The 22,421-nt window shown below is 40.8% G+C and overlaps 1 protein-coding gene across 1 annotated transcript in view; it reads right to left on the reverse strand.

Annotated features, from left to right (window-relative positions):
• LOC126252718 (cytochrome P450 4V2-like) overlaps window positions 1–22,421 on the reverse strand; it is a 104,251-nt gene that overhangs the window by 43,851 nt on the left and 37,979 nt on the right. The window contains exon 2 of the mRNA XM_049953621.1: window positions 16,893–17,093. Within this exon, the coding sequence (XP_049809578.1) occupies window positions 16,893–17,093 (201 nt within the window). The remainder of the gene's footprint in view (window positions 1–16,892; window positions 17,094–22,421) is intronic.

Here is a 22,421-nt window from a genome sequence, read left to right on the forward strand (position 1 = left end):
GTGAAAGTAAGTGTATTTTGTCAACAGCAGTTAATACCGATAACTTTATGGATAATGAACTTGGCGGGTCAAACCATGCAGATATGAATTTATAGTCTTGCCCTCTATGAATATTAAAATACGGTACGACAAGCGAACTACCGAAACCAAGGCCGATAAGGGTAACACTGTGGTAACAATACACGACAAGGCTTATATTTCGAAAACTGAGAAATTCTTTTTAGAAAATAATATTTATAGGGTTGATAATGACCAACTATAATTTTAAAACTGTTCTTAACAAGAAAATTAAACAGTGCAATTTCATTTTATGTGAAAAAGAAAATCGCAATTAAAAATGAATTTTAAGGTTTCTACTTTGTTCTCTCAAGTCAAGACACAGAGAAGATCAAAGGATAGGGCCGATTGTTGATGGAAAATTTGCGCCTAATTATAAATTGAATAAATTTTTAAATAAAAACTTACAAAAATACTGTATTTTCGAAAAGTCAGGAAATCACAATAATAGTCTAGAACTGGCATCATTTTTACTAAATACTGACATTCCTGTTAAGCACTGTATAGAGGTCATAACGAATAACTTACTAACTCATCAGAAATTAAGTGAGGCAGAATTTGTGGCACTGATGAAAGTCATGGAATTTTCATTATTCTATAATTACTTTTTATTCATTAACAAAATTTATCATCAAAAGGAGGGGATACCAATGGGTAATTGTCTCTCTGGCACAATGGCCGATATTTTTGTGAACAATCTCGAAAATAAATTTTTAATTCTAATAAACAACCTTAAAACCACAAACCAGTTTCGGTGTCGTAATAGGAGGAGAGGTGTACTCCTACCGGCGAGTCCCAGGTGGCGGACAGGGGGGTCCTGACAAGTGTGCTGGCGGACTTGAGCGAAATAAAATAGCTCTCGCGGACCAAACATACATCCCATCAATCTCATTTTTCACCATCCATAATTCACCCATCACCTTTCCAGATCACATCTGGATTTTTAAACCCTGCTCTTGGTCAGACACTTGATCATTGATCAGATAACCAAACAAATATGAGGAGTCTTCTATTGAAAGAATCCACCGGTTTGGACAGTCACGACGAAGACACCATTCGGATACGGTGGGGTGTCACATAGAGGACAAAGGCGAGCCGGAGCGCCTACTGATGCACTGAATGAACAAGCAAACATGCAACATATTCCACATAAGAAGGTCATAAATTTAAAAAACCAGGAAGATTTTCATATTTTCCTACAGTAAATATTAATTCTTTAAGGAAAGTTGGTAAATTGAAACATTTAACAGATGTCTTAGATCAACAGAGCATAGTTATCACAGCCCTTCAAGAGTTACGCAATACTGACCAGAACACGATCGAATCAGGAGGATATCGACTTTATAAGGGACCACCAGGAGAAAGTGTAATAGAAAATCTTCCTCAATTCGGTATGGGTTTCTTGGTACACAATACAATATTGGATTCCAATGAGGATTTTTCATCCAATTCCTCAAGAATGGCACTGTTAGCAGTTAAGGTGCAAAACAAAAGATACACACTGATAAATATTCATGTTCCAACTAATGTTAAAAATAGAACTGACAAGGATGGAACAGAAAAATTCTGCGATGAACTTGATCAACTAGTAAGGACCATGCCGGAAACTAACATTAAAATTCTGCTTGGAGACTGTAATGCGAAGATAGGACGAGAGAAGAAATTTCGAGGTGTGATGGGGCGATGGCCAGCGCATAAACTTACAAACAAGAATGGGGAACGATTAATTGAATTTTGTACTACAAATGGATTGGTTCTGAAGGCAACCAGGTTTAAGAGAAGACCACATACGTTAATGACATGGAAATGTCCTAACGTCAAGCTAGGAGAGTTCCAGGTAGATCATGTGGCCATGGATCAGAAATTCCATAAGGAAATCAATAATGTTAAAGTGCTGCGTGGCGTCGAAGTTGATTCAGACCACTAAATTTCAAAAATTAAAATCAAACTGACACCTAACAGAAAAAACAAACCTCAAAAGTTAGATAAAAAGAGAACATATGACCCTAGTTATATTATTAATAATCAGATATATTACGGGAGATCAAGAATACCTTTAAGTGAGAATCTAGAAGCCACTGTCAATCGATTAAAAGCCTTGGCTGAAGAAGTAGCTCCTGTACGGAAACGCAAGAAACATGCTTGGTGGAATGAGGAATGTGATGTAGCGATTCAACGTAGACATAAGGCCTGGTTAAATGACCAATAAAAGAAAACTGAAAGCTCCAGGGAGGAATAAATAAATACTAGACGATCAACCGCGAAAGAAATTAGAAGGGTCAAAAGGCAATTTCATAAGGACACGCTAAAATCTATCGACGATGCCTTCAATTGCCACAAGACAAGAGATTACTATCAGACATTCAAACAGTACCAGTCGAAATACAATCCACCTACTCTTATGATGAAGGATACAAACGGAAAGGTAGCACATAACAATTATGACAATTCAATGATACTAGCTAAATATTTCAAACAGTTTCTAAATAGCGCGGAACCTGAACATCATTTGGAATTTGACCCCTATCCCAGAAACAAAACGCATTTAGAAAATGTTATACCACCACAGCCAGATGAAGTACAAGCAGCGATTAACTCACTTCGGAATTATAAAGCAGCAGGTGAGAACTAACTAGTGGCAGAACTTTGGAAATATGCAAATGTGTAAATTATTCTGAACTTACACAAACATCTTACTGACATTTGGAATACTGAGAAGTTACCAGAGGAATGGAATGTAGCAATAATGCATCCACTACACAAAAAAGGACATAAATTAGATCCAAATAATTATAGCGATACAACCCTGCTGGATATAACTAAATTTTTTCCAAGGTTCTGTATTTCAGAATTCATGAACAGCTTGATGGTGAACTAGGCGAATATCAAGGAGGCTTTCGTCCAGGACGAAGCTGTCCTGATCAAATTATTAGTCTAAAATAGACTTGTGACAGCCAGAGCGAGAGCACCAGCAGCAGCGAGTACTGTTTGTATAAAGCGTTTATTTTGCATTTTGTTTACGACCTTCCACTAAGGAAGGGATTCTATTAGTGTTTATCTGCTCTGCATAGTAACTAACAGTTCTTGATAAAACTTTACGTAGTTTTCGTGTTAGATTTCTTAGTGTTTTCTTGATCGTTTAGAACAGAAAGCGCCCTAAAACCGTCTTTTGTTTGTTTCGCGGCCGTTAGCCACTAGTCACTTGAATCAGCAGTTGTCTTGTGACAGCCAGAGCGAGAGCACCAGCAGCAGCGAGTACTGTTTGTATAAAGCGTTTATTTTGCATTTTGTTTACGACCTTCCACTAAGGAAGGGATTCTATTTGTGTTTATCTGCTCTGCATAGAAACTAACAGTTCTTGATCGTCAGGAGAGAAATTTATTTTGTACTTATTTGCTGCGCTCAGCTTTTAAATAGTTTTTCTGGGAAAACCTAGCGTAGTTTTCGCGTCTCGTATTTCAGTGAGTGTTTGTTGATTATCAGAGTAGCTCATCAGAAGATTATCTTGGGAATTTGTCACCGTATAGAGTAGGGTAAACATAGTCATGTGTAGGGACTGTGGTTGTTGTGAGCGGACGCAAGGAGAATTGGCCACTCTTCGGGGGCAGGTGGAGGCTTTGTCTGTTAGGCTCATCGAGCTCGAGGCGCAGGCGTCGGCTCGCAGTGGCGTTGGGGCAACTGTGGTGAGACCTATGCCTACTTCGGTGGCCTTGGAATCACATGGAACCCCTGATGTCGCTGCGTCTTCCGGCAGTGAGCATCTTACCGGTCAGCCATCACTCCAGGGTGAATGGCGGACAGTGGTGGGCTCGCGCGTGCCTGGCCGAAAGGCGAAGGTGGGATCTGGCCGCGTGGCAGCTGCCTTACCCCTTTCCAACAGGTACGGGGTGCTTCCTAGTGGTGATGACATCGTTTCCGAGCCACCACAGGATGCCTCGCCTGTTGGGCCAGTGACCGATTCTCCGGCAAGGTCCCGACAGTCACAGAGGGCGGGCCTATTAGTTATAGGGAGCTCCAACGTTAGGCGGGTTATGGAGCCCCTCAGGGAAATAGCGGGTAGGTCGGGGAAGAATGCCAGTGTGCACTCGGTGTGCTTGCCGGGGGGTCTCGTCCGTAATGTGGAGGAGGCCCTTCCGGCAGCTATTGAACGCACTGGGTGTGACCGGCTGCAGATAGTAGCACATGTCGGAACGAATGACGCCTGCCGCTTGGGTTCTGAGGCCATCCTTGGTTCCTTCCGGCGGCTGGCTGATTTGGTGAAGACAACCAGCATCGCACGCGGAGTGCAAGCTGAGCTTAATATCTGCAGCATAGTGCCCAGAGTCGATCGCGGTCCTCTGGTTTGGAGCCGTGCGGAGGGTCTAAACCAGAGGCTCAGACGACTCTGTGACTATAATGGTTGCAAATTCATCGACCTCCGTTAATGGGTGGAGAACTGTAGGGCCCCCCTAGACAGGTCAGGCGTGCACTACACACCGGAAGCAGCTACTAGGGTAGCAGAGTACGTGTGGCGTGCACACGGGGGTTTTTTAGGTTAGAGGGACCCCCCCTTGGGCGAAACAATAAAATACCTGACGGCTTACCAGAGAGAACATCAGCATCGTTGATAAAGAACGTCCGTCCTCAGAGACCAAAAACAGGAAAAGTTAACGTAATATTGGTAAACTGCAGGAGTATCCAGGGCAAGGTTCCTGAATTAGTATCGCTTATTGAAGGAAATAGTGCGCATATAGTATTAGGAACGGAAAGTTGGTTAAAACCGGAAGTGAACAGTAACGAAATCCTAGACACAGAATGGAATATATACCGCAAGGATAGGATAAACGCCAATGGTGGAGGAGTATTTATAGCAGTAAAGAATTCAATAATATCCAGTGAAGTTATTAGCGAATGCGAATGTGAAATAATCTGGGTTACGTTAAGTATCAAAGGTGGGTCAGATATGATAGTCGGATGCTTCTATAGACCACCTGCATCAGCAACCGTAGTAGTTGAGCGCCTCAGAGAGAACCTGCAGAACGTCGTGAAGAAGTTTCGTGATCATACTATTGTAATAGGGGGAGACTTCAATCTACCAGGTATAGAATGGGATAGTCACACAATCAGAACTGGAGCCAGGGACAGACACTCTTGTGACATTATCCTGACTGCCTTGTCCGAGAATTACATCGAGCAGATAGTTAGGGAACCAACTCGTGAAGCTAACGTTTTAGACCTCATAGCAACAAATAGACCGGAACTTTTCGACTCCGTGAATGTAGAAGAGGGTATCAGTGATCATAAGTCAGTGGTTGCATCAATGACTACAAGTGTAATAAGAAATGCCAAGAAAGGAAGGAAAATATATTTGCTTAACAAGAGTGATAGGGCACAAATCGCAGAATATCTGAGTGACCACCATCAAACGTTCATTTCTGAGGAAGAGGATGTGGAACAAAAATGGAAAAAATTCAGAAACATCGTCCAGTACGCCTTAGATAAGTTCGTACCGACTAAGGTCCAAAGCGAGGGGAAAGATCCACCGTGGTATAACAATCATGTACGAAAGGTACTACGGAAACAAAGAAAGCTTCATCATAGGTTTAAGAGTAGTCGAATCATAGCTGATAAGGAAAAGCTGAACGAAGCGAAAAAGAGCGTAAAGAGAGCAATGAGAGAAGCATTCAACGAATTCGAACATAAAACATTGGCAAACAATCTAAACAAGAACCCTAAAAAGTTTTGGTCATATGTAAAATCGGTAAGCGGATCTAAATCCCCTATTCAGTCACTCGTTGACCACGATGGCACCGAAACAGAGGACGACCGAAGAAAGGCAGAAATACTGAATTCAGTGTTCCGAAACTGTTTCACTGCGGAAAATCGTAACACGGTCCCTGACTTCAGCCGTCGCACGGACGCCAAAATGGAAAATATTGAAATAAACGATATCGGAATTGAAAAACAACTGCTATCACTTAGTAGCGGAAAAGCATCCGGACCAGACGAGATACCCGTAAGATTCTACAGTGATTATGCTAAAGAACTTGCCCCCTTTCTATCAGCAATTTATCGTAGATCTCTGGAAGAACGTAAAGTACCTAGCGACTGGAAGAAAGCGCAGGTCGTTCCCATTTTCAAGAAGGGTCATAAATCAGATGCGAATAATTATAGGCCTATTTCGCTTACGTCAATCTGTTGTAGAATAATGGAACATGTTTTATGTTCTCGTATTATGACGTTCTTAGATAATACAAATCTCCTTCATCATAACCAACATGGATTCCGCAAACAGAGATCGTGTGAAACTCAGCTCGCCCTATTTGTCCAAGAAATTCACAGTGCCGTAGACACTGGCGAGCAGATTGATGCCGTATTCCTGGACTTCAGGAAGGTATTTGATACGGTTCCGCACTTACGTTTAGTGAAAAAAATACGAGCTTACGGAATATCGGACCAGGTTTGTGATTGGATTCAGGATTTCCTAGAAGAAAGAACACAACATGTCATTCTTAACGGTTCAAAATCTGCAGATGTAGAGGTAGTTTCGGGAGTACCGCAAGGAAGCGTGATAGGACCTTTATTGTTTACAATATACATAAATGACTTAGTTGACAACATCGGTAGCTCCGTGAGGCTATTTGCAGATGACACGGTTGTCTACAAGAAAGTAGCAACATCAGAAGACTCGTACGTACTCCAGGAAGACCTGCAGAGGATTAATGAATGGTGCGACAGCTGGCAGCTTTCCCTAAACGTAGATAAATGTGATATAATGCGCATACATAGGGGCAGAAATCCATTCCAGTACGATTATGCCATAGGTGGTAAATCATTGGAAGCGGTAACGACCGTAAAATACTTAGGAGTTACTATCCGGAGCGATCTGAAGTGGAATGATCACATAAAACAAATAGTGGGAGAAGCAGGCGCCAGGTTGAGATTCATAGGAAGAATTCTAAGAAAATGTGACTCATCGACGAAAGAAGTAGCTTACAAAACGCTTGTTCGTCCGATTCTTGAGTATTGCTCATCAGTATGGGACCCTTACCAGGTTGGATTAATAGAAGAGATAGACATGATCCAGCGAAAAGCAGCGCGATTCGTCATGGGGACATTTAGTCAGCGCGAGAGCGTTACGGAGATGCTGAACAAGCTCCAGTGGCGGACACTTCAAGAAAGGCGTTACGCAATACGGAGAGGTTTATTATCGAAATTACAGGAGAGCACATTCCGGGAAGAGATGGGCAACATATTACTACCGCCCACATATATCTCGCGTAATGATCACAACGAAAAGATCCGAGAAATTAGAGCAAATACGGAGACTTACAAGCAGTCGTTCTTCCCACGCACAATTCGTGAATGGAACAGGGAAGGGGGGATCAGATAGTGGTACAATAAGTACCCTCCGCCACACACCGTAAGGTGGCTCGCGGAGTATAGATGTAGATGTAGATGTAGATAATGAAACATCAAAGGGTCAGGGACAAGAAACTAGTGATCACGTTTGTCGAGCCTACGATAGTATCCATCGTGAATCTCTACTGTCAATTCTGAAAGAATTTGGATTACATAAGAAATTAGTCAACCTCGTTGCAGTCACCCTTCGAAATACTAAAGCTAGAGTACGGCTCAGAAATGAATACTCTGAACCTTTTGAGATTCATACTGGCCTTCGATAAGGCGATGGATTGTCTCAATTACTGTTCAATTGTGTGTTGGAAAAAATCATGTATGAATGAACAAGCTATGCCCACCATCTGTTAAGATTGGAAGAAAGATTCAACTTAACTGCCTTGCATTTGCAGATGATTTGGCACTGTTGGCAAACAATATTGATGAAGCAAAGGTTCAGATAGAACAATTAGAACGATTAGCGGAAAAAGTCGGATTGCAAATTTCGTTTGAGAAAACAGAAATGATGCCCAGCTTCTCAGTTGACACATCCCATATCATAATCCATAATGATCAAAAAATTAAGGTAGTAAAAAAGTTTAAATATCTTGGTGAGATTATTACCTGGAATGTTAATGAAAGAGCATCAATAGATAGCAGAACATTAAAACTTCAGAAGCGCAGAGAACCACATGGCCAACCCACAAAAAACGATCTCTCTCAATAAAAGCTAAATTTCGGCATTACTCCTCCGTCGATAAACCGGAAGCAATACATGCAAGTGAAACACTACTCAGAAGTAATAATCAAGCAACAACTGACAAATTGCAGAAAGTTGATAGAAGAATACTCCGAACAATTATCAGTAAGAAACACCAATTTAATGCGCAGTGGAGACTTTTGCCCAATTCAGAAGTGTATAAAGAAAGTGAATACATTATTGATACAATGCGGAAAAGATGGATTGCATTTTTCGGCCACTTATCTCGCCCACCAAATACTAGAATCCTGAATCAGCTCTTTGACAACTTCGGGAACAATAAAACCAAAAGCATTTGGTTTAAAGAAGTAGAAAGTTATCTGGATGAACTGAATATCACCACACACCAAATTTAACAAAGAGAAGAGAAACTGCTTCTGAAGAACAAATACACACGGCTGGCATTCAAACCATCAGAACAGAAGAAGTATGTCATATCTGCAGAAGAACGAGCAGCCAGATCACAGCGAATGAAGAAGTTTTGGGAAACGAATAAATTGCTGACTGCTAAGACTTAAACTTAATTACATTAGACTCTGTTGTATTATGTTTGATTTTAGTGCTCCAATGTGGGCGTAAACTATGTAAATAAATAAATAAAAAACCTTAATGCTAGAACTGAGTATTACTGATGATATGCAGATTTATCAGGAAAGATGAAAAGGATGTGTCAGGAGTACATAGAGGCTCTAAGTGGTTTACACAAGAATATTCTATTTACAGTCGAGTTACAGAAAGATGGAAGTTTCAATTATCTGGAGCTTACAATTTCAAAAAGTAATGGCAAACTCAAATTTAGTATTTTCTCAAACCTCCATATATAGATTCAATCACAAGAGCAGACTCTGTCACCTTCCACGTTATAAACATGTGGTTTTCAACACCATGGTTTATAGAATATGAAAATTGTCTCTGAATTCCGATAGTGTAGCAAGCGAATTATGGACATTGAAACAGGTCTCCATTAATAATGATTATAAAGTGCAAATAGTTCAGTCTTTATATAATAAATTAAAAAAGAAACCGATTAACGATAATAGTAACATAGTGCATAAGCCCAAGACTAAATATGTGCCCATGGTATATAGAGGAAAAGATTCTGATAAAACTGCAAGACAGTTTCAAAATTTCTCACAAAATTGAGGGACAGTTTCGTAAATCCGATATCTCTATAGCTTTCCAAAATAATGATATTTTAGTATTTAAATTACGGCATATTATCAGAAATAACGATGACAAATACCAAAAATCTCATGTATATAAATTCGAACGTGCGTAATGCAAAAGGTTTTATATAGGGCAAATTGGCCGGTTGTTTTTGATAAGATATAGAGAGCATACTAGTACAAATAACAAAACTGATTGTGGAGAACATCTTCGAGAATTGGAGCGTGACATTACTGGCCTTGCTCGCTATTTGAAGGTCTTACACAACGCCCCCTAAAGTCAAGAAACTTATTGTTTTAGGAAGTACGCAGATATGGTGTTACAGAAAATGATATAAAGAAAGTGTTCTTAACTATCAGTTACATTTTGCTGATAACAATTTCTTCATAATATTTCATTATGTTCTACAAATTAGTGACTGTTCTCAGCTGGATTTTGTTACTTGTCTTAGTTCCAAATACCTGTACCAACTAATCATCAGATATAAAATTCTTTTTGTACCTTGGAGCTTGAAGTTAGACCTCAGACTACATCTGTGCATTCAAATGTTTGTTTTCGGTAGGTTTGATGCTCTACCTAATTAATTGGAGTTCAGTTATATTGATCTATATTTTATCCCATTTTACTCAGTTTCCTCTTAATATTTTAAGTACTTTGACTCCCTGTGGTATAAGGTTCGAACATACACCTTGAGCTATGTAGCACTGTTTATGACTTATAAGTGTTGATATTCTTTACATGTAAATGTCATAAGAAGTTACGGGCTTCCACTTTGTTGTTAGTATCTTGTAAAATACAGATGCTAGGTGTCAGATTTTTTTTATATTTAATATGGTTGCGGCCTCTGTGCTTCTAACGTAATGTTGCCACATGTATACCTCGAGCTACGTTGCTGTATAAAATATATTTTAACGTAGTTTCTAAATATTGTAGTGGAAATTGCTCATACCTTAACCTTCGGTACTTACTGGATTATTCTTTGAACTTAGATCTCTGGCTATGCTGTTGTGTATATAAATATATTTTTGTATCATACGATTAGTGGACAGTAATATCCAGTTGTACACAGAAGCTAGGTTGTCACGTATTTCATGTTTAAAGCGTCTGTTTAGCATTTCCACTTGACGTTGTTGCATTTCAATATCGAGGTGCATTGCCGTATAAATGACAGATTACTGAATACCTCTGAATATCTGTTTACAGCTCATTTTGCAGATAGAGAAAGGTAATTTCCTAATGTCGGCTGTTTCTATGCAATCGGGTATCTCTTATTTAGTTATTACTTCTCCATTGTTTGTTGAACAATAATAATTATGTACGAGATATTTTGTACGAAGATATCTAGCAAAGTTTTGGCTGTCTACTCTTCAGACAGAGGATGTATTATCCTGTTGCATACAGGTGCTAGGCATCTAGTGTGGATTGAACGTAGACCTTGAGCTATTTAGTGGTGCATACGTAGTGTAAGTGTTGATATATTTCATACGTATATATCTATCAAGCCTTCGGCCGTCTGTTTCTCAGACAGAGGATGGTATTCAGTTGTTAAGAAGTGGAAATAATTCAGTTTATAACCTTTAATCTTTTAGGAATTGTTGGACAATGATCTGACATAGACTTCGAGCTACATTAGATTGTATATGGCGGGCTACTTTATACGTTTGTTTATGGTGGTCTACCTTATACCTTTCAGATAGAGTACTTTTACTTTGTTGTCCCTGTGTCTTAGATTTAATTTGTCTCTTCTGTAATAGTTCCAACTTTACAATGGGGGATATCGGCCTTGAATGCGCTGCTGTATAAACGTAAGATTGTTGAATTTCTCTTAATACCTTATTTTATCTCATTGTGTGGATGGAACATATGTTGTTGTTGAGGCAATTGGACATGTCATATTTTGCTGATACACTTCGAGGTTTTTTTTCCCCAGTAGTTTGAAAGTAGTTAACTACTTACTGGTGTATAAATGTTGCGTGATATATACCTAGCAATTTTATATCCTTTATATCACATTGACTATTTATTTGGTGCACTAAATATGATGCATGGCACTTTAATGGTTTATTTTCAGATTCGTTGCACTAGCTGCACATATTGGGTTGAACACCGCTTTATTTTGATTTTAATACTTTACTGAAAAACTTTTTAGCATATGGTCTAACTTTAAAAAAAAATAATTATTTTTCCTTTGTAACTATGTTTGATAGCTACTTAGCGATACTGTAAAAAAAAGGTACTGGCAGTTTCGGAAAGATATAAAGCCAGTTTCGTAAATATGGTGTATGGGGTTTCTTAACAGTATTCTATCATGAAGAAATCATCAAATAAATTTTATAAATATTTCAGAATTGTTTATATATGTATGTTTGGAATCATGATTGTTTTTAAATTACGTATTCGACTTTTACTGCTAGAATCCATGTACTAGAGGAGGTGGATGTTAAAATCTTCACATCACTATAATTCATGGAATGCCCTGTATCAATACAATGTTCGGCCACAGCTGACTTTTTTTTTTTTTTGGTCATCAGTCTACTAACTGGTTTGATGCGGCCCGCCACGAATTCCTTTCCTGTGCTAACCTCTTCATCTCGGAGTAGCACTTGCAACCTACGTCCTCAATTATTTGCTTTACGTATTTCAATCTCTGTCTTCCTCTACAGTTTTTGCCCTCTACAGCTCCCCCTAGTGCCATGGAAGTCATTCCCTCATGTCTTAGCAGATGACCTATCATCCTGTCCCTTCTCCTTATCAGTGTTTTCCACATATTCCTTTCCTCTCCGATTCTGCGTAGAAGCTCCTCATTCCTTACCTTATCAGTCCACCTAATTTTCAACATTCGTCTATAGCACCACATCTCAAATGCTTCGATTCTCTTCTGTTCCGGTTTTCCCACAGTCCATGTTTCACTACCATACAATGCTGTGCTCCAGACGTACATCCTCAGAAATTTCTTCCTCAAATTAAGGCCGGTATTTGATATTAGTAGACTTCTCTTGGCCGGAAATGCCTTTTTTGCCATAGCGAGTCTGCTTTTGATGTCCTCCTTGCTCTGTCCGTCATTGGTTATTTTACTGTCTAGGTAGCAGAATTCCTTAACTTCATTGACTTCGTGACCATCAATCCTGATGTTAAGTTTCTAGCTGTTCTCATTTCTACTACTTCTCATTACCTTCGTCTTCCTCCTATTTACTCTCAAACCATACTGTGTACTCATTAGACTGTTCATTCCGTTCAGCAGATCATTTAATTCTTCTTCACTTTCACTCAGGATAGCAATGTCATCAGCGAATCGTATCATTGATATCCTTTCACCTTTTATTTTAATTTCACTCCTGAACCTTCCTTTTATTTCCATCATTGCTTCCTCGATGTACAGACTGAAGAGTAGGGGCGAAAGGCTACAGCCTTGTATTACACCCTTCTTAATACGAGCACTTCGTTCTTGATCGTCCACTCTTATTATTCACTCTTGGTTGTTGTACATATTGTATATGACCCGTCTCTCCCTATAGCTTACCCCTACTTTTTTCAGAATCTCGAACAGCTTGCACCATTTTATATTGTCGAACGCTTTTTCCAGGTCGACAAATCCTATGAAAGTGTCTTGATTTTTCTTTAGCCTTGCTTCCATTATTAGCCGTAACGTCAGAATTGCCTCTCTCGTCTCTTTACTTTTCCTAAAGCCAAACTGATCGTCACGTAGCACATTCTCAATTTTTTTTCCATTCTTCTGTATATTATTCTTGTAAGCAGCTTCGATGCATGAGCTGTTAAGCTGATTGTGCGATAATTCTAGCGCTTGTCAGCTCTTGCCGTCTTCGGAATTGTGTGGATGATGCTTTTCTGAAAGTCAGGTGGTATATCGCCAGACTCATATATTCTACACACCAACGTGAATAGTCGTTTTGTTGCCAATTCCCCCAATGATTTTAGAAATTCTGATGGAATGTTATCAATCCCTTCTGCCTTATTTGACCGTAAGTCCTCCAAAGCTCTTTTAAATTCCGATTCTAATACTGGATCCTCTATCTCTTCTAAATCGACTCCTGTTTCTTCTTCTATCACATCAGACAAATCTTCACCCTCATAGAGGCTTTCAATGTATTCTTTCCACCTATCTGCTCTCTCCTCTGCATTTAACAGTGGAATTCCCGTTGCACTCTTAATGTTACCACCGTTGCTTTTAATGTCACCAAAGGTTGTTTTGACTTTCCTGTATGCTGAGTCTGTCCTTCCGACAATCATATCTTTTTCGATGTCTTCACATTTTTCCTGCAGCCATTTCGTCTTAGCTTCCCTGCACTTCCTAATTATTTCATTCCTCAGCGACTTGTGTTTCTGTATTCCTGATTTTCCCGGAACATGTTTGTACTTCCTCCTTTCATCAATCAACTGAAGTATTTCTTCTGTTACCCATGGTTTCTTCGCAGCTACCTTCTTCGTATCTATGTTTTCCTTCCCAACTTCTGTGATGGCCCCGTTTAGAGATGTCCATTCCTCTTCAACTGTACTGCCTACTGCGCTATTTCTTATTGCTGTATCCATAGCGTTAGAGAACTTCAAACGTATCTCGTCATTCCTTAGTACTTCCGTATCCCACTTCTTTGCGTATTGATTCTTCCTGACTAATGTCTTGAACTTCAGCCTACTACTATATTGTGATCTGAGTCTATATCTGCTCCTGGGTACGCCTTACAATCCAGTATCCGATTTCGAATCTCTGTCAGACCATGATGTAATCTAATTGAAATCTTCCCATATCTCCCGGCCTTTTCCAAGTATACCTCCTCCTCTTGTGATTCTTGAACAGGGTATTCGCTATTACTAGCTGAAACTTGTTACAGAACTCAATTAGTCTTTCTCCTCTTTCATTCCTTGTCCCAAGCCCATATTCTCCTGTAACCTTTTCTTCTACTCCTTCCCCTACAATTGCATTCCAGTCGCCCATGACTATTAGATTTTCGTCCCCCTTTACATACTGCATTACCCTTTCAATATCCTCATACACTTTCTCTATCTGTTCATCTTCAGCTTGCGACGTCGGCATGTATACCTGAACTATCGTTGTCGGTGTTGGTCTGCTGTCGATTCTGATTAGAACAACCCGGTCACTGAACTGTTCACAGTAACACACCCTCTGGCCTACCTTCCTATTCATAACGAATCCTACACCTGTTATACCATTTTCTGCTGCTGTTGATATTACCCGATACTCATCTGACCAGAAATCCTTGTCTTCCTTCCACTTCACTTCACTGACCCCTATTATATCTAGATTGAGCCTTTGCATTTCCCTGACAGCTGACTTGTCTGGCTGTAATAAGCGTGTGTATCTTCGATGCTCCACATACCTCTCACGAACGGTGTGTGTTGTTTGACCTATGTACGACTTCTCACAATTTCCGCAAGGAATCTGATACACACCCGCTTTAAGAAGCTGTAAATCGACTTTCACAGAGCCGAGTACAGCTGCAATCTTCGTGGGGGACCGGAAGATCACTTTGACACTGTGTTTCTCAAGAATATGGTCTATCTTCGAGGAAAGAGCACCCACATAGAGCAAAACCGCATAAGATCTGAAGGAATTACTATCTTCTTCCCCACCACATACCTGCATTTTAGGTTTTGCATCGAATGCTCTACGAATTTGTTGCGAAGAAAATCCATTCGATTTAATCAACACACACAAATCTGTATCTTAATGCCAGTAGCTGCCATGACCCTTCACAGATCATAGGTGTCCTTAAACCTTAGTGCATCGGGCGCACTGTATATCCGATAAAGACAATTTGCAAGAAGAGCTCACATACCACAAGAGCATTTTTAAATTGATGGCCGGACGACACGCGGCCGAAATATCAGTGGAGGAAATTTTATTTGCGCGGCTGCATACCCGAAATTTAATGAACAGTATAATTTCGTTTCTTTAAAGATCTTTAAACAAAATCGTTTCATACCTAGCTATCTCCAATTTACCCTGTACCTAATTCTCAGGATCATATTCAATGGGTTACGTCCAAGATCATTTGTAAACGATATACATCGACAACACGATTAACACGGCGACGGATATCTATTTTGTTCGTACATACCACCACTTGGGAGTGTTGCAGTAGCGTCTGCAAAAAACTTCAAGAGTTTTGGGACTGTTTCAGATAGATTTTCATTGGCAAATGAACGTCTAATTTCAGTTGTCTTATAAAGATGATATCGTGCGGACTTTTAATACTCTTGCAAGGCGTGAATTAATTCCAAGACTATGCACTGTTAAAAAATATTTACAGTACTGCTGGAAATACCGTCTGCTGACGACTGATGACATTAGGAATTGCGTCAATTCTAAGGGGGAGAAGTGTGTCAAACTGGATGCAAAAACGAGCACTGTTGACTTCCCATTCCACTTACATTCCGCCAAATGTCGCAAGAGAATGACGATAAGGAAATGAAATAGGGTTTCGATTCATGTAAATTAACCATTCAGCAGAGTAACATTTTGTTTTCTTGATGGATTAAGGAATATACACTAGGAAATACAGCTTCAGAAACTGGATCATCAACTAACACTGTTTGCGACTATTACGGTTTTACCGTGAGGTGTGGTATATAACTTTGACTAAAGATAGTGCTCCTGTAGGTGGCGAAAACAACACTGTGGAAATAGATGAATCTCTCATCCCATCTCGAAAATACTGGAAAGGACGATGTTTAAGAACGAAACAGAGCAACTATGGATGTCTGGAGGTATAGAAAGGGGAATCTCGAAAGTGTTTCCTCGTGAAAGTATATTATAGGAGTAAACTAACTTCAGTTCCTCTGATTAAGCACCCTATCTTGCTTGGAATAATAGTCATTACCGACGGCAGAAAATCGTGCATCACTTTGAATGAAGAAGGAATTGTCCATGAATTTATTATTTTTTAACTGTTTTGTGGAATTCGGAATTCGTGTCTACAGAAAATCTGTCGGTTCAGAGGCTGAACATCGAGTGCTTGTGGAAGTCCTTGAAACCGTTCATAAAAAGATACGCCTGCCAGAATACCTTGCCACACGTTGCTAACTCTGTTGACAGATGTAGCTAGCTAGAGTGTATCCCGGTTATGGAAAGAAACGATTGCTACTGGCTGACTTCGGCATCAGCGGAACTGCCCAGGTTGAAATATCGATGACGAGTAAGGTAGGTTAAATTACATTTAACGTTTTGTTATTGGAGGATACTGAAGGTTTGCCGTTGTGGTTGCCAACTACGTAAAAAAATGTATATCGTTCATCTTTGTCGTTGCAGTTACCAAAGCAGTAAACAAAATCGTTATAAGGCGCCACGACCGTCGCGATTTCGAAACATACCTCTTGCAAGCGACCCTGGAAATTACCGTCAAGTAGAATTGCTGGCACAATATTTCACAAAACCAACAGAATAACGAACTTATATTATTCAATCTTACATTCAAATGTTCACAAGCTATTCCTTTTAATCGTATCCTCACGTAGTATATAGCTGATACACAAGTGTGATGGGAGTAACACTCACCTTAAGAACGGCATCCATTATTCTGAACTTGGAAAGATCGTTCTCGGTGCTCGTCCTCAGATAGGCACCTCCCCGCCTGAAGACATCGTCCACCTCCTTCCGCACAGCCTCCTGCCACTCGGGGTGCAGACCCAGCAGGACGAGTGCGTCCGCCAGTGTGGTTGCTGCTGTCTCAGTGCCCGCAATGGCTAACGAACGTGCCTGGAGAAAATGAGGAGTGCTACCAGTATCCTGCAAGCTGTTTAAAAACTGTCAGTAATTCCTACCAGATACTGTAAAGTACATTGAAAGTAACGCTAATGTGGATAGAAAGGGGAGCCAGTCACTTAAATATATTATTTACGGTTAAATCCTATACTTTCAAACGATTGCAATATTGCAAACCTCAGAAAAGGAATAATGAAGAATGTAATCACCCAAACTGATATTGCGGAAATGGATAGGGTTAATGATGCGCGTTTTTCACATAATGGATTAAAGGCAGAAGCTTGTAATGTACTTTTTGTGCAAACACAATACCTACAGACTTTAACAAAGTAAAAGCAGGCTGAAATAGTGTGTCAGTGGCATTTGTTGCAGGATTATAGTGTCTGTAGTTTATGAGGCGTCGTTTCCTGAAAACTTTCCACATCGACACTTCTTTGTGCCCCTCAACCTGTGTAGTTGCTAGGTATAATAATGTTGTGTTTCTTTACAGTGTGCTTGTGTTTTCCTTGAGTGCAATGCGACTTGCTAGTTACTTAGCTTGTGACAGTCCAAGCAATAAGTGGAGAGTGGACGCTAGGAATTACCAATGCAGAAAAAGCCAACATGCTCATGGTGTATGGAGAGTGTAGGAAGAATGTAGTTCGTTCTTGTACGGTTCATGCGGCAAGATATGCGGATACAAGTCAACCAAGTCAAAAATTAATTATTCATCAGACTCCTCAACCACTTACCTGAAAGTGGTATTGTAACACCTAAACAAAGTAACAGAAGGAAACAAGTGATGAAAGAACAGGAGTAATTTATGTCCGTGCTGTTATTGCTGTTGTCCACATGTTATCTCCCCACAATCGTACTAGAAAGTGGAATGAGTCAGGTAAGTGTCCTACACATTGTCCATCGACATAGGTTCCATTCAAATGGTTCAAATGGCTCTAAGCACTATGGGACTTAACATCTGAGGTCATCAGTCCCCTAGACTTAGAACTTCGTAAACCTAAATAACCTAAGGACATCACACACATCCATGCCCGAGGCAGGATTCGAACCTGGGACCCTAGCAGCCGCTTGGTTCCGGACTGAAGCGCCTAGGTTCCATTCCTGTCACATCTTTCTCCATCACGAGCTGCATGGAAATGATTACGGCAATCGTGTTAACTTCTCTACTTGGGCATTAAGACCAGATAGTCCAGATATATATTGTTTAGTGATGAAGCCACATTTATCTGTTGTGACCAAGTAAACCGCCGAAAGACTCACTACTGTTCTGTTGACAATATCCGCTGGCTTCGTCAGGTAGGACTTCAGCGCCAATGTGTGGTGTGGGGTCTTGAACCATGAGTTCATACAGCCGTTTTCCATAGACAGAAGACTGAACGCGCACGATAATCGTAACATCCTAACAGACAATCCACCACGGATGCTTGAAGACGTTCCTCTGCAGACTAGGAAGAATCTGTGGTACCCATATGAAGGCTGACCACTCATAGTGCACGAAGTACTGCAGCATGTCTGCACGAACTGTTTCGAAATCGTTGGATTGGTCGCAGTGATCCTGTACCTTAACCGGCTGGTTTTCCTGATATGACGCATGTAGACTTTTACTGTGGGGAATACTGAAAGACGCTGTCTACAAAGACATATTTACTACGCCCGATAATATTCAAAGACATATTACTGCAGCCCGCTCAAACTCCGACGAAATGCTAGCTCGTGTGCAGTAGCAGTTCCATACAAAACTGGAAGCGTGTATGCCGCTGCGGGCAGTCTTTTTGAAGACAGTCTGCGATGGTTAATTACCTTGTTATTAGTCGTAACCCACATAAAAAATGTATGCACTTTTGTTGTTCGTTAGTTGTGCTGTACAAATGTCTATGTAGGAACTTATCAAAATATGGAATCTCGTGAATGATTAGAACTATAATCCTGCAACAAACACCACTGACATTCTAATTTATTCCACCTTTAGTTTGTTAATGTCAATAGGTATTGTTCCATTTAAGAAAGTGATTCTTTGCACAGAAAACACACTTTCTAAGAATTATTGCAAGCTGTTAGTTGGTTAACAATTCGAGCCCCTTATTACCAATCCATTCTGTGAAAACCGCACATCTAAAGCACTTTCAATGTCTGCAATATTTGGTGTGGAAATTTTAGGTGGTTCACGCTGTGTAAAGATCACATGAAAGAAAAGGCTAAAGAAAGATGACCACAATGTTTGTTTCTGTTTATTATTCACAGTAAACTGATTCATATTCGGAATAAAATAGTTGATTCGTCGTTTAGATCATTTCTTCCTTAATCTGTGTCTTATCTTACCGTTTTTGTAAATGTACTCTTACTTGATAAATTAAAATTATGTATTAAATGCTGGTAAGTGTTAATGTTCAACATCCACTCCTTGAAAAAAATCACTTTTTTAACATAATACATAGAGATAAATGACGTAAAGTGGTTACGTCTCTAAGTATTACATTGTATGAACGAAGCAGGCTCATAAACATATTGACTGCTTGATGCAGGTCTTGCAAATCTAGTGAAATTCAGAATATAGCTAAGGCTCTGAAAAGGAGAAAAACGATTCATGAGGTTGATAATATTTTAATATAAATCTTAGATGTGTTCATTTGAGATGCTGCTGTAGTGCAGTTACATATACAATGTCTTATGTCACTTATTAAGGAAACCTAAAATATGTTACTTTAAGGGTTATCCAGAAACAAGTATATATAATAACCAATTTTGCTGTGTTTTAATAGGGCTATGTTCTGTGAAATTAATATTATACAATTTTTCAGGACACATTCCTGAGTGAAGTAGCTAACTTTGGTATGAGAATATGAGAATCAATATAACGTTCTTGAATTTCACTGGAAAAATTAAAAAAGATAATTTGTAGACTAGCAGTACTGAATTACACTGTGAAATATTACTGTAATAGAACTGATGACATATCTGTTCATACATACTATACTACCACTATACATAATTAATAATAATTCCATAAGTATAACATACCAATTCCGTCCAGTGATCAGAATTTTACTTTTAGTTAATTATGTGAACTTTTCATGTGAAGTGTTTTTTATTACATCGCTTTTACAAAGTCATTTTGCAGAGGTTACACAAATTCGTATGCTGATATTAAAATGGAGTAGCTCTTGATCGGTAGTGGTACAGGCTACACTGCATCGCGCTATGATTACAAGGCATGATTAAGAAGTAGAGACACACATTTATGGTTAAATACAAACATCAGCAAAGCAGCGGTGAATACATACACCGATGAAACAGAATCTATCAGTCTTGACTGTTACATAATACTATAGTTCAATTCTTTTATCTTGGCGGCTGGCGCATGCCCGCCTGGACGCGGGAGATTGCTGCGTTGCCAGTTGCACACGACGCACGCGCCAAGAGAAGCAGCGCCATAGTATAGCATAGTTCGCAAGCTTACGTTTAGGGGGGAGCGCGCTGTTCATGAAGTAAAGTCACCACGGCCGCATTAACCCTTTCGCTGCTACAAAGACGAGCTCCCTGCATTCCGCGCTGTGCGCGATTTTGTCACTGCACTGCTCGCCTGTGCAGACACATGGTGTTCCGACTGCTTTGACACTCTTTATCATTGGATTCCACAAAAACAATTTGGCTCAAAAATTAGATTTTTACATATCTTCTTGACTGATACCTTCCCCCCATAAATGACTTAATTTTGTTTCGATGTTCAACGCAATTATTATGCAGCATTAAATATACACTCCTAGAAATTGAAATAAGAACACCGTGAATTCATTGTCCCAGGAAGGGGAAACTTTATTGACACATTCCTGGGGTCAGATACATCACATGATCACACTGACAGAACCACAGGCACATAGACACAGGCAACAGAGCATGCACAATGTCGGCACTAGTACAGTGTATATCCACCTTTCGCAGCAATGCAGGCTGCTATTCTCCCATGGAGACGATCGTAGAGATGCTGGATGTAGTCCTGTGGAACGGCTTGCCATGCCATTTCCACCTGGCGCCTCAGTTGGACCAGCGTTCGTGCTGGACGTGCAGACCGCGTGAGACGACGCTTCATCCAGTCCCAAACATGCTCAATGGGGGACAGATCCGGAGATCTTGCTGGCCAGGGTAGTTGACTTACACCTTCTAGAGCACGTTGGGTGGCACGGGATACATGCGGACGTGCATTGTCCTGTTGGAACAGCAAGTTCCCTTGCCGGTCTAGGAATGGTAGAACGATGGGTTCGATGACGGTTTGGATGTACCGTGCACTATTCAGTGTCCCCTCGACGATCACCAGTGGTGTACGGCCAGTGTAGGAGATCGCTCCCCACACCATGATGCCGGGTGTTGGCCCTGTGTGCCTCGGTCGTATGCAGTCCTGATTGTGGCGCTCACCTGCACGGCGCCAAACACGCATACGACCATAATTGGCACCAACGCAGAAGCGACTCTCATCGCTGAAGACGACACGTCTCCATTCGTCCCTCCATTCACGCCTGTCGCGACACCACTGGAGGCGGGCCGTACGATGTTGGGGCGTGAGCGGAAGACGGCCTAACGGTGTGCGGGACCGTGGCCCAGCTTCATGGAGACGGTTGCGAATGGTCCTCGCCGATACCCCAGGAGCAACAGTGTCCCTAATTTGCTGGGAAGTGGCGGTGCGGTCCCCTACGGCACTGCGTAGGATCCTACGGTCTTGGCGTGCATCCGTGCGTCGCTGCGGTCCGGTCCCAGGTCGACGGGCACGTGCACCTTCCGCCGACCACTGGCGACGACATCGATGTACTGTGGAGACCTCACGCCCCACGTGTTGAGCAATTCGGCGGTACGTCCACCCGGCCTCCCGCATGCCCACTATACGCCCTCGCTCAAAGTCCGTCAACTGCACATACGGTTCACGTCCACGCTGTCGCGGCATGCTACCAGTGTTAAAGACTGCGATGGAGCTCCGTATGCCACGGCAAACTGGCTGACACTGACGGCGGCGGTGCACAAATGCTGCGCAGCTAGCGCCATTCGACGGCCAACACCGCGGTTCCTGGTGAGTCCGCTGTGCCGTGCGTGTGATCATTGCTTGTACAGCCCTCTCGCAGTGTCCGGAGCAAGTATGGTGGGTCTGACACACCGGTGTCAATGTGTTCTTTTTTCCATTTCCAGGAGTGTACATAAAGACCTAAAATCAGTTACCTTGGTCCAATATTCAGGAATACACATTTTCAATAAATTACCAGCAACCATTAAAAACTTGATTTAAGATAAAGCACAGGTTGAAAAGCTTCTTGGTAGGTAATTCCTTTTGTACTCTATAGA

Source organism: Schistocerca nitens, chromosome 4 (assembly GCF_023898315.1).
Source record: "Schistocerca nitens isolate TAMUIC-IGC-003100 chromosome 4, iqSchNite1.1, whole genome shotgun sequence".
NCBI classification, from domain to species: domain Eukaryota; kingdom Metazoa; phylum Arthropoda; class Insecta; order Orthoptera; family Acrididae; genus Schistocerca; species Schistocerca nitens.